Source organism: Hyperoodon ampullatus, assembly GCF_949752795.1.
Source record: "Hyperoodon ampullatus genome assembly, chromosome: 11".
Classification (NCBI taxonomy): domain Eukaryota; kingdom Metazoa; phylum Chordata; class Mammalia; order Artiodactyla; family Ziphiidae; genus Hyperoodon; species Hyperoodon ampullatus.
Window position 1 is genome coordinate 39,766,775 of NC_136924.1, and position 13,617 is coordinate 39,780,391.

At 45.0% G+C, this 13,617-nt stretch overlaps 1 protein-coding gene across 1 annotated transcript in view; it reads right to left on the reverse strand.

Annotated features, from left to right (window-relative positions):
* EFCAB6 (EF-hand calcium binding domain 6) overlaps positions 1–3,283 on the reverse strand; it is a gene marked incomplete at both ends in the record, with an annotated part of 231,404 nt that extends 228,121 nt beyond the window's left edge. Inside the window, one exon of the mRNA XM_079714428.1 lies at positions 3,216–3,283. Within this exon, the coding sequence (XP_079570554.1) occupies positions 3,216–3,283 (68 nt within the window). The remainder of the gene's footprint in view (positions 1–3,215) is intronic.
* Between the last annotated feature and the right edge of the window lie 10,334 nt (positions 3,284–13,617).

Genomic DNA, 13,617 nt, shown 5'->3' on the forward strand with positions numbered 1-13,617 from the left:
AGCCCCCGCTCTCCGCAACTAGAGAAAGCCCGCACACAGCAACGAAGATCAAACACAGCCAAAAAATAATTAATTAAATAAATAAATAATTTTTTAAAGGCTATTGAAACAGACATGCAGCTTTGAAACAGTGGTTCTTAAAATGTGGTCCCTGAACCAGCAATATAAACATCACCTGGGACCTTTCTAGAAATGCAAATTCTCAGGCTCCAACCCAGACCAACCAACCTGAAACTCTGGGGTGGTGGCCCAGCCATCTGTGTTTTAACAAGCTGGGACGACTGCTTTAGAAGAAGCTGAAGTTGATTTCTAAATACAAGTCTATAGTTTTTAAGGAGGCTCATGTGTAAAATTCCCAGCTTGATATCAAAATGAAGTTAAAAGACCAGCACATGTTGCATTTAGGTGATTCTAGTAGCGTCACCTCGCAATAACCTATTTTGCTGGCCATTGGTTAATCATCAACCTTGTGAGTTAGACACCATTATCCATATTTTTAGAGGTGGAGAAATGAAACACCACAGGGAAAAGCCAAATTTACTCATGAGGCCAAGACCCAAAGTCACCTGAATTTAATCCTAGGCTTTTTGCCCAACTGTGCTAGGGGTCTGCACTCACCCAGGTACATGTGAGTGGTCTGTGTGCATGCTCACATAAACACATGGATAAGAACAATGAAGTCTGCATGTATTAATAAGTAGTAAGAGTAGTAAGAAAATCTGTCAATTCTCAAGAATGGATACCTCGCATTTGCACAACAGTCTAACAATTCTGCAACCTTCTCAAAATAACATGTAGAAAATGAAAAGCAAGTCACCTACATACATATCTAATCAAATATTACGATTCCAGGGTTCATGACACCAGCGTGTGAAGCCCAGTCCTCCTCCCCCGTCTCGGTCTCACACTCCCTGAAGATCTTAGAATCGGCTGGCAACCCCTCGTTTACTGTCCTAAACATAGGAATTATAAGAATGCAAGTTGATTTACAAATATATTCCAAATGATAGGGTATCATAAAAAACAATTTAGCCAGTCATCTGAATTCAATTTAGCGGAAAAATCCCTGGTTATAAACCAACCTTCTCCCCAGCCGGCAGCCCCCGGCATCTGGGCCTCGGCCTTCCTGCACCCAGGGTCTCCCCCCACCTCAGGGTCTCCTCAAACCCCCAGGCAGGCTCTCACCTTCCTCCCGAACCGCATTTTCACAAATACCTTCTCTTGCAGCATAAATTTCAAGTCTACCCACGTGCACTACAAGACTCACCCACACCAGCTCAGAAATCAAACTCAAAATAAAACACAAGCCTCTCAAAGTTTGATCTGGTGATTATTTATCACTATTATAAATAATGATATAGAATATGTCAAAACAGAAAGACATGTTTAGCACAATGTTAAGGGAAAAGGTACAGTGGGGTATACGTTATAAACATGATATAAAAACATATTTTCACAGGAGGCCAGGGTCTACAGGGCCTCATCTTGCAGACAAAAACAGCCATGTTGGGCTGGTGCGGACACTGATCTTTACTTTAAATGTTCTCTAATAAACGTATCACAGCATGTTAGATATAACATGCCTGCCGGGGTCTACCAGGCAGCATGTGACCCGGCTCCTGCCTCTGTCACTCTCCCCACCTGCTTCCCACGGCCCCATGGGCCCCTCTGCCCAGATCCTCTCCTCCCCCAACTCTGCACCCAGCTGGCTCCTCTCACCTCCTGATCCACATGTGGCCATGGCCTCCTTAGAGACGGCGTCCTGCTTGCCTGGCCTACATCCTCCTGGTAGAGTCTCTCATCACAGCCTGTCCTTCCCCTGCCCTGCACTCACCTCAATGAGTAATTATACTTTCATCTGGGAAACTATACACTTGATTATAGGCTCCATGAAATAAAACAGTGTTTTTGCACTACTGCACCCCCTGCCCCAGAGCACCCAGTATCACTGGAGCTCCAAAAGCATTTATCAAATTAATGAAGGAAGGATTTTCACAGCCCCGTCTTTCAAACAGCACTCTTCTCCAAAAACGTGCACGCACGCACACACACACACACACACACAAACACACCCTGCCACTCCTTGGTCTTGTTTAGGATCGTCACGCTCTTTCCCACCATCTAAGGTAGAAGCCTCGGCATCATCTGTGATTTCTCACTCTCATAACTCTGTGCCGAGAACTAGTGACCAGGGTCAAAGGTTTTCTTAATTAACACCCATGACCCTTATGATTGTTTGATGTCTATGTTCCCCGTTAGACCATCAGTGCCGTGAGGGCAGGGAGCACATCTGATGACGGTGGTCCAAAAAATAATGCTTACTGAGTTTAACTGAATTGAGTGTTGTGGCTTTGGGGTCATTTATATCAGCACGAATTCCCTGATGCTCCAGAACACAGATCCTAAAGAAAAGGCTTATTTTGTTTTTGTCTGTAACGCGCCTTCTGTATCATGGACACAGAAGTCTAGTTTCAGAAAGTGCCTCAGAAATTCACTCTTACCTAATAAATATTTTCAGACTCACCACCACTCCTAATGTGATGACAGATACAGCAACAGGCAACAGAAAAACAAGCTGCGTCAGAGAAACTGACCACACATCAGCTGTCAAACAGCTGTTCCCAGCTCAAACACGGTTTCACTGGCAGCCTTTTAAAATGTAATCGATGGAAACGACTGCATCCTCCAGGCTCCTGTGAGAAGACCAGGAGTGTTGAATGTGTCCTATTTATAGTGCAGCCAGGCCCCAGCAAGTCCTCGGATGCTGGCAAAGGGAAGATGAGACAGTTTCCCAGCTCGAGTTCCATAACGGAAAGTCGTGGGGCTGCCGCCACCTACAGCCAGACACGTGGACCTGCAGTGTCCAGAGAGCCCTGCAGGCCTGGCGGAAGCATCTTCCGAGTTCACCGTAGCCAGCTAACACCTGTGGTCACGTGCAGCACCAAACAAAGGACATTCGACTTTAAAATTTATAAGCCGATGCTTGTTGATATGATATGTAAGTTCCTAGAAGACAAGTGTGCAACAAGAATCAGCACTGAGCACACGCTTGCTGCGTGAACAACTGAAACAAAACAGATGGAAGTGATCGTGGTATCACCACCACTTTCTGAGCACCTTTGTCTCGAGGCCTGAGCCCAGCACCTCACAGTGAACTCGCCAGGTTCCTCTGACCCGTCTGCTGACACAGGCGTTGGGGAAAGAGAAGCGCTCGCCTGGCCTTGGCTCTACAAGTGGCGCTGGTGATGGTGGCACTATCTGTTTTGGTGCTGTTTTGTTTCATTGCCTTCAAGATAAACTATTTCTGAATTTGTAAATTCTGAAAAGTAAGAGAGCAGCGGGGTTAGATGGATTTTCTTATTTAGCTTATCAAGCCATAGGAACAGAGCCCTTGGGTCTGCAAAATAATCCGATCTTGTGAGTTACTGGAAAATTGTGTCCAAAACCTTGGGCGGGTCCTTCATGTGAATTTCACACTAAATTTTACGTTTCTCAGGCAGAGGTATTTTATGTCAACACAATGAGCACCACTTCTCTTCCCATAACTCAAACACACCACACATACACCACACACACACACACACACACCACACACACACACACCACACACAAACACACCACACACACCACACACACCACACACAAACACAAGCATACACACATACATGCATACACGCATACATACATGCACGCATCACACACACACCACACCACAGCCACACACACACCACAATCTCACACACACACACACCACTGTGGTTCCCTCCATTTTCCTCACATCAGCCAGAAACATCATTTTAAAATACTGATCTCCTCGCGTTACTTCCTTGCTTTAAAAACTCCAATTGCTTCCTATTGCCCTTAGAAAACTAAGACCAGAATCCTTAATGGTGTCACAGGCCTGCTTCTTTCTCCACGACTCTGGCCGCCGGCACTCCTTCTAAGCAGTCAGCAAGTACTGCCAATGTTACTTGGACAACACCTCTTACATCGACCCCCCTGCCCTCTCCATCCCTCACGTCACTGCCCACGTTCGTCCTCACTCATCTGGATTCCAGAAAGAGCCCCTTAGATGCACCCAGGTCTCCAACTCCTTTCTGCTCCACCCTCCTCTGTTGCCAGGATTTATCTTTCTAAAGCACAGATACAGTTACATTACTCCCTGGCTTAAAAAACGTGCAAGGCAAAACTACATGTGTTAAAATTTCACAGGACTATGCACCAAGAAATAAAATGAGTGCCTGTCAAAACTGGTGAAATCTGAATAAAGTCTCTATTTGTTACTAGCACTGTAGCAAAGACAGTGTTCTGGTTTGCTAAGTGTGCTACGGTTATTCTGTAAGATGCTACCACTGGGGCAAGCTGGGGGCACTCGGGAACTCTCTGTACTGATTCTGCAACTTTTTTGTGAATCTACATTGTTTTTAATTAAAAAAAACAACAACAACCAAAAACATGTACTTGCACTACTTCTCCAGGGTATACAGACTGAAATCAAACTCCTAACTGTGGGACGTAAGATCATTCACATCATTAATAACCTGGCCCCAGGAGACTCTTCCAGACACCACAGCTCCACACCTGCTGCATTTTTACACAGAATCTGAATGAATATACCATGTAGTCCCTCACCTCTGAGTATGGGTTCATGCTTTTTCCTCCTCTCCCACCACACTCCAATTCATCTTTCAAGACTAAAGGTAGAGCCCCTCCTTCACGAGGCCTTCCTATCCTCCTTAAAACTAATCATGCCTTCTATCTGGAAAAGGCGAAAACTCTAATTCAAAGAGATACACGCACCCCAATGTTTACTGCTGCACTATTTACAACAGCCAAGACATGGAAACAACCTAAATGCCTATCAACAGATGAATGGATAAAGAAGATGTGGTACATATATTTATGCAATGGAATACTACTCAGCCATAAAAAGAATGAAATTATGCCATTTGCAGCAACATGGATGGACCTAGAGATTATCATACTAAGTGAAGTAAGTCAGACAGAGGAAAACAAATAGCATATGACATCACTTTTATGTGGAATCTTTAAAAAATGACACAAATAAACTTATTTACAAAACAGAAATAGACTCAAAACAGACATAAAATACAAACTTATGGTTACCAAAGGGGAAATGGGGGAGGGATAAATTAGGAGTTTGGGATTAGCAAATACAAACTACTATATATAAAATAAACAACAAGTTCCTACTGTATAGCACAGGGAACTATATTCAATATCTTGTAATAACCTATAATAGAAAAGAATCTGGGGACTTCCCTGATGGCACAGTGGTTAAGAATCCACCTGCCAATGCAGGAGATGTGGGCTCGAGCCCTGGTGTGGGAAGATCTCACATGCTACGGAGCAACTAAGCCCGTGCGCCACAACTACTGAGCCCGTGTGTCACAACTACCGAAGTCTGTGCGCCTAGAGCCTGTGCTCCGCAATAAGAGAAGCCACCGCAATGAGAAGCCTGCACACTGCAACGAAGAGTAGCCACTGCTTGCCGCAACTAGAGAAAGCCCGCACGCAGCAACGAAGACCCAACGTGGCCAAAAATAAATAAATAAATGTGATTTTTTAAAAAGAATCTGAAAAAGAACATACATATATATGTGTAACTGAATCACTTTGCTGTATACCTGAAACTAACACAACATTGTTAATCAACTACACTTCAATTAAAAATAATAAAATTAAAATTAAATAAATAAAACTTAAAAAAACCTAATCATGCCTTTACAGACAACTTGGTCTTATAGTTTTGCTTTGCCAATTGTTTTATTTAATAAAGAAAAGGACAGGGACTTCCCTGGTGGTCCTGCGGTTGAGACTCCACGCTCCCAATGTAGGGGGGCCAGGTTCGATCCCTGATCAGGGAATTACATTCCGCATGCCGCAACTAAAGGAGCCCGCATGCCGCAACTAAAGGAGCCCGCATGCCGCAACTAAGACCCAGCACAGCCAAATAAATAAATAAATATTTTTTAAAAAAGAAAAGGACAAAAAGGTCAAAGGCACCCATATTTCCATTACCTTGCTAGGGGCTGGGGCACGTCAAGAATAAAGTATTAATACCTCTCAGTCCATCCCTCTAGTCCCACATCTATCTTCACTTTGATTCTCTGCTTCCAGACTTTTCTCGTGGCTGTTTATCTGTGCGCCCTGCTAGTTAGTCAGTGAGCTCTTCCAGCGGAGAGAATCAGCTGCACTCATCTTCCTATACGCAGCACCTACCATGGGGCCTGGCACACAGGAAGCACTCTATGAATCTTTGTTCTCAATGGACCACAGTTATCAACACCTATCAGTGCAAGGGTAAGGGGCATGGGTTAATTTTACCCTTGATCTCGAAAGCCAAGCAATGTTCTGAGCACGAGCGAGGCACTGTGATGGGCCCTTTAGGTCACCCCTGGCTTCGCACCGCCTTCAGTTTAGGTTTTCTACATAAAGAGAATTAATAAATACGATTATATCAAAACTTGTACGGTAAGGTAGAAAATAGCAAGGATAATAAAACCAATGCCCCCCAAACAAGCACCGAGTCACAGACCATCAGATGCACTTATTAACCACAGGCATAAACATGATTAGAAGGCTATTCCACTGATATATTTGTTTTACTTGCCAGATAAGTATTGATGTCCAGTTTCTAACAGATGCTATTTATATCAGAATCATAACAAAAGTGCCATCCATCTGCCTTGGCATCCAGAGAAAACATAATTCAACACGACAGTAAGAAATGTGCACAGCCAAACAGAAATGGCATCAGAAGCAAAAACTGTTGGAACTGGTATCATGGGGGGAAAATTATCACTTGACAAAACTGGAAAAAGTTGCAAGCAACACAAAAAATTTTGGCAGTTAAATCCAAGTACTTGAGAAAAATCTTCTCCTTGTCTATTCTGATATCAAATGGATGTTTTGTCATATTTGGGGGCACATACACTTTAAAGCTCCCTTTTTAAACCTTCCATACACTCACTCCCTCATTTACTGAGCACCTCTACTTTGGGACAGTGGAAAAAATGAAGGGTTTGAAGTCAAGAAGACATGGAGTCAAACTGATTCCATTATCTACCATGCAAACTTGCAAGTTAATTAACCTCCTCCTGACCCAGTTTCCTCAACGGCAAAATGGAGATAATATCTCTCTTTAAAGCACGTTATTCATAACCTGGAATCTAGGGGCAAGGTACACATGTGTGCATTTTTAGATCTTCAAACTCTCAGAGATTAAATGCCAAAGTGTGTGTGAGGTGATTTTTCTAGAGAGAGGATACATGGCTTCCACCAGGTTCTCAAGGGGCAAGTGACCCACGACGGTTCAGTGCCACACTCTGAAAGCTGTGACAGGACTCAGATAATGTATCTAAAGAGCCTGACACACAGCAGGCTGCACTCACCCCCGGACAGTTGTCATTAACTTTAGGTCCTGGGAAGGCACAGAAACATGAATCAGCCAGAGCTCAGGGTCAAAGGCAGGGAGACCGTTACAGTGTAAGGTGTTGAGGGTCGTCTCCGGGTTCCATAGGACAACAAAGAAAGGCAAACCAAAGTCTGTCCAGAAACACTCCAGCGGGAGAAAACGACAGGGTGGAGGCACTGGGCATATCAGGACAGTGACGTGACCATCACTGCAGTGTCCTCAATGCCTAGACAGGGCCTGGCATACAGCAAGTGCTCCATAAATAACTGTTAAGTAAACAAATGACTGAGACCAACCCAGGGTCCAGGATAAGACCATTTACAAATTCCCAGGAGAAAAACAAAATTCAGAAGGTGTTCCTGAAAACTACTACTATTCAAAAAATTTTCATTTCAAAAATCCTACGCAAATACAATCATCCACATTCTCTCCCTTAATAGTGAGGACGCTGAGCCTACACCCTGGTCACTCTGTAGGAAACCCGGCCATCCAGGGCTTGGTTATGAACCCCAGGAGAAATGTCCTTTAGATGGAGGCATTAGAAATGCTTTCTTTTTTTTCCAAAGGAACTAAAATGCCTTATTTGCCTGGACAAAATGAATTCAATTTATCTCTTTTTTTTTTTTTTTTTTAATTTTCTTCTCCTGGGTTCAAGAAGCTCACAGCTAATAAAACAAAAATGAAGCAGACTCACAAATATAGAGAACAAACTAGCGGTTACCAGTGGGGGGAGGGAAGGGGGAGGGGCAATATAGAGGCGAGGGGAAAAAAGGGGTTATTATGGGATTATATGAAATCATGTGTGTGAAACTTTTGAAAACTATAAAGCGCTATAGAATTTAAAGAATCTTTCATTCAATGAGAAAAAAAAAGAAGCTCACAGCTAAATTTGCAGCCCAACTGTATTAACCATTACAGATGATCCGAGTACTCTCTTTCCTCCTGAAATTACTTTCCTATTTTACCATATTGTATATATTTTTACAAGTCACCTCAAAGCCCAGTGGGACTTTTGGAGTACACACATATCTGAGAGTGTAAAAGCACTGGTCAAGAACACAGGCTCTGGGAATTCCCTGGAGGTTGGTGGTTAGGACTCTTCACTTTCACTGCCGAGGGCCCGGGTTCAATCCCCGGTCAGGGAACTAAGATCCCGCAGGCCGCACGGAGGGCCCAAAAAACAAAAACAAAAAAAAGAACACAGCCTCTGTCACCAGGCAGTCCTGACGCAGAAGCCACACGTCACCATCTATCAGCTTTGTTGTCCCTTAGTTTTTCTGCATCCCTGTTGCCTCATCTATGAAATGGGAATAATAACTGTACTTTTTCATATGCAGGAAGTGAGCACTAAATTAAAAAGGTAATGTGAGGTCCCAAACTGTGCCTGGAACACAGTAAGTGCTCAATAAGTATCAGCCAGGAGGAGCAGTAGTAGTAGAAACAGTAAAACTGCAGAAAAACAGATGAAAAGATAACAGTAGCGCCTGAAACAAATTAAACAAAATAGCGGTACAAGATTGAAACCAGAAAAAAAAGTGGAAAACGAAGCTCTTTTGTGCTGGAAGTGCATCATGTTCATATGTTATCTCTATTCACAGAGTTTTCTCAAATGCTCCTTCCCTTTGCATCTCCTCTCCTAAATGGTGTGGATATCCTATCACCTGCGTTGAAGGTGAATTAATATTTAACTAGTACAAGAATTCAACCTACATAGTTGCACAAGCCTAGACCTGGGGTATTCTTAGATAAGTATGCTATACAAAAAAGTCAGCTCAGGCTTCCTTGGTGGCGCAGTGGTTGAGAGTCTGCCTGCCAATGCAGGGGACACGGGTTCGTGCCCCGGGCCAGGAAGATCATCCCACATGCCGCGGAGCGGCTGGGCCCGTGAGCCATGGCTGCTGAGCCTGTGCGTCCGGAGCCTGTGCTCCACAACGGGAGAGGCCACAACAGTAAGAGGCCCACGTACCACCAAAAAAACCAAAAAAAACAAAACAAAAAAAAGGTCAGCTCACTAGTGGTATTTAAAGGAAGAAAGCGACTGTTAGCTTCTTGCCTCACTCACACCTTCTCATCTGTATTGTACAGCTTGTTTTTCAATCTTGGCAGGGGAAGGATTCATCCAAGAAAGACTTCAGTGACTATCATCATCTACTAACCTTAAACATTCACTTGATACCTGTAAAGAGGCTTTATTAAAGCGACTGTCTGGTTAACAGCCAATGGCCTCCCACTGGATTCCTGCTCTGGGCAGGTGCCAGACTCCTGAGCATCCTCCTGGAGCTGGTTCTGTCTCCATGTGCCACTCAGCTGCAGGGGTCACAGCATGGGTGCTGTAGAGATCTCTGCACAGGAAGAGGTGGACAGCTGGAAAAGGTCAGGGAAACGGAAGACAAAATGGACAGCAAATTTAAAGTCTCATGTAAACCTTTCTTGACAAATATCTACAAGCACCTGCCATGAGCCAACAACCAAACTGATGGTATAGGGAAAGGGAGAGCACAGGTAGCTGAAATAAATCCTTGCCCTCCTAAAGCTTCCAGTAAGGCTGAGTGGGAGAAAAATATGTTCACGGAAAATCAAAATCCTTGCCTGATTCACTTTCGATTCCCCAGAACTTAGCCAAGTAAATGTTGAATTGAAGACAACGGATAAAAGAGAGAGATGAAGGAACAGCAGTATGTGAACGTCAAAAGTCTTTACAGCATTTCTGTAAGTCTACTAATTTAGGAGCACATACAACTTAAGAAACATTATTAAATTACTCCTCTTGAAAGTGAAGTAAGAGTCCTCTTAACAGGGGCAAGGCATCCTGAAAGGCAAAGATTTTCAGGAGAGAAGGAAAAGGAAGTATGGGGTGATTTAACCAACAGTCTTAAAGAACCTCTGAAATTTCAGAGTGCTTCCAAACAACATTTCTGAGAGAGGCAGGGATAACTCGTGCGGCCTGAGGAAGAAAAATGTTCCAGAAAGACCAGAGATTCTGACATGAGACTAAGTGCTGAGTTTGAATTCTAGCTCTGCAACTTCCGGTTGTATGATGTGGGGACAACCCCCTTCACCCCGTGGAGTTCAAGTCCTCATCTATAAGGCGGAGTTTAAAATACTCGAAAGACTGCTGTGGGGACAGATGAAATAAGGGACATGAAGCATTCTGTAAATTGGAGCGATGTAACCCTCAGAAATGCAGGGAGGCAGATTCGCCATCTTCCTCGTTGCTTATAGTCGGTTTCCTCCACGCAAATAAGACGGTACTATTCACTGCAGTAGCCCCAGAGCCGAAAACGGCTCCTGGCACAGGCAGGCGCGCCACACACATGTGTGGAACGAGTAAACGGGTCACCTGCCCTATGCCGCGGACGGGGAGGGGACGCTCCGCGTCCCGGGGCTGTGGGACCCCCAGAGCTGCCCGCCCGGGCCCTCCTCAGCCCCCCGGGCTCGCGCGCGCTCGCGGAGGCCGCGCCGTCTTACCCCGGCCCTTCTCAACCCTCCGCCTCGCGCGGCCCTTCTGAGCGCCGACGCACTTCTAAGCACGGACCCCAGAGCCTCAGGCCGCAGAAGCCCAGCCCACTCGGCGTCTCTAGGACGCTGTTGCCCGAGCGACGATGGCGCTCTCTGATTGGAGAACAAGTTTCCCGCACCTGGCAAGAAGCGGAGCTCCGATTGGCCAAGTCGACTACGGAGTTGGGGGCGGAGGGGCGCCCCAAGCCTGCCGGTGGCTCCGCCCCCTCAGAAGGAACTTCCGCCGGAAATCCTTTCCCCCGGGCGCGGGAACTCGTTTGGAGTTCTGGTGGCCAGCGTCGTGGAAGCGCGTTTGTGTTAACGTGACCTTCGCGCAAGCTGTCGGACGAGTCTCACAGAACCGATTCGAGCCTCGTGGCCACACGGAAGCCAGTCCCTTGCTGCGAATTGGACTCCTTACCTGTAAAAACCGAGCTTACCCACTCAGGACCTGGTATCAGGATGAAGGGAGGAATGTATCTAAAGCCGCAACCACGTGCTACGCCCTTTCTACATGTTAGCACTTAGGGCGATTGTGATTGTTGCATTAATTGGTGTGTCTGGTTGTGTCCTGCTGGCCTCCTTCAGGAGACCTGGTGAAGGCAGGACAAGGTTGCTCTGCCCACCCCTGTATCCGCAGCCTGCTTAGGGCCACACGTAGGTAGTTAAGTAGAAAGTCATCAGGTAAGCCAATTCTTACCCACACTTGCAGGCTGAGTGGAAGCTCAGTAAGTCATTTCGATAATAATAGTGGCAATGACAGTAGTTGTCGCTGGCCCTTCAGGAGCACATCCTTTATCAGGCACCCAGCTAAGTACTTTACATGTCATTTAATCTTTTAGCTTCATAACAGCCCTGTGAGGTAGGTACTATAGTTATTCCCGTTTTACAGATAGGAAGCTGAGGCACAGAGAGGGTCCAAGGACACAGCTAGTCAACTGCAGACCAGGATTAGAACCCAGGCAGGCTAGGCCCCACATCCTGCTCTTCATCACCCTGTCATACCACTCACGGTGGGAGAGAAGCAGTGGCCCAGAGGCTCAGCCTTGCTGAAGAATCCCCACCACTCGTTTCTGTCAGCAGGTAAGTTACAGGGTGGCCTGCTGAGTGCCCCGGAGAAGGATGTTTTATGGTCCCTCTTGGCAGTCTGACTGTCTGTCACTGGTAAGCGAGTTTTCCTACTCACCAAGAGTAAATTCATGTCCTCTCTCTCCTCAGACCTCCTGCACTGAGTGAATGACTTCACCTCAGGTCCCACTGAGAAAACCAGTCCATAAGAAGGGAACAGATGGGACTTCCCTGGTGGTCCAGTGGTGAAGACTCTGCACTTGCACTCAGGGGGCACGGGTTCAATCCCTGGTCAGTGAACTACGATCCCACATGCCTCACAGTGTGGCCAAAAAAATAGAAGAGGAAGGGAACACATGGTTGCCTCACAACTGCTTTGGTGCCCATCTCTTCTGCTCTTGTTCCAAAAGATGAAGTGTTGCTTTTCACAGAGGCTACCTCCGCCACTTGCGTCCTAAACCCCATCACCATTTGCCATCTCTTGGACTTCACTGCTTAGATCAGCAGTTCTCCAAGTGTGGTCTGGGAACCCCTGGGTGTCCTGAGACCCTTTCAGAGAGTCCATAATTGTCAAAACTATCTTCATAGTAAGATGTTACTTGCATTTTCAGTCTTATTTTCTCGTAAGTGTGCAGTAGGGTTTTCCAGAAGCTACATGATGTGTGACATTGCAACAGATTGAATGTGAAAGAAGATAGGAGAATCCAGCTGTCTTCTGTTAAGCCAGATATTAAAGAGATTTGTAAAAATATAAACTGCCTTTCTTTTCACTAATTCTTTTTGTTTTGGAAAACATAATTGTTCATTAATATGTGATGGGTTTATTGTTATTTTAAATGAATTAGTAAACAAGTACTTAAATTTTTTTTTATCAGTTTCACTAACTAGTATGGTAAATAGTGATAGATATAACTCACAAAAAAGCAGAAGATTTGGGGGACCCTCAGTACTTTTCAAGAGTGTAAATGAATCTAGTTGCAGGAAAACAAGCTCAGGGCTCCCACTGATTCTGCATTATGGTGAGTTGTATAATTATTTCATTATATATTACAATGTAATAATAACAGAAATAGAGTGCACAATAAATGTAATGCACTTGAATTATCCGGAAACCATCCGCTCCCTTCCCCACGCTGGTCCATGGAAAAATTGTCTTCCACGAAACTGGTCCCTGGTGCCAAAAAGGTTGGGGACTGGTGGCTTAAGTTATTGCCTCTCTGTCATAATAGCCAACAATCTCATTCATTCATTCATTCATTCATTCTCTGTTTCTGTCTATCTTTTCTTCCCTCCTTCCCTGTTGAAACATGTTCTGGTGTCCCACATCTTTAACAAAAAAAGATTCTAGTTTCCACCCCATTTCTCTTCTCCCCTTTAACCCACTTCTCAGTAGAGTCGTCTACACATGCTGTCTTTCAGTTGCTGTTAACTCTTGATCAGTCTTAACAGAGGCATGGCTCTATTATTCCCTGACACCTGGTCAATTTTCATAAATATTTCTATACTTGACTTTACCTTACTTGACCTCTTAGCACTCAACACGGTTAATCACTCCTTCCTACCTGAAACTCACTCTTATCGGCTACTATAATATCACATGGTCCTGGGCCTCA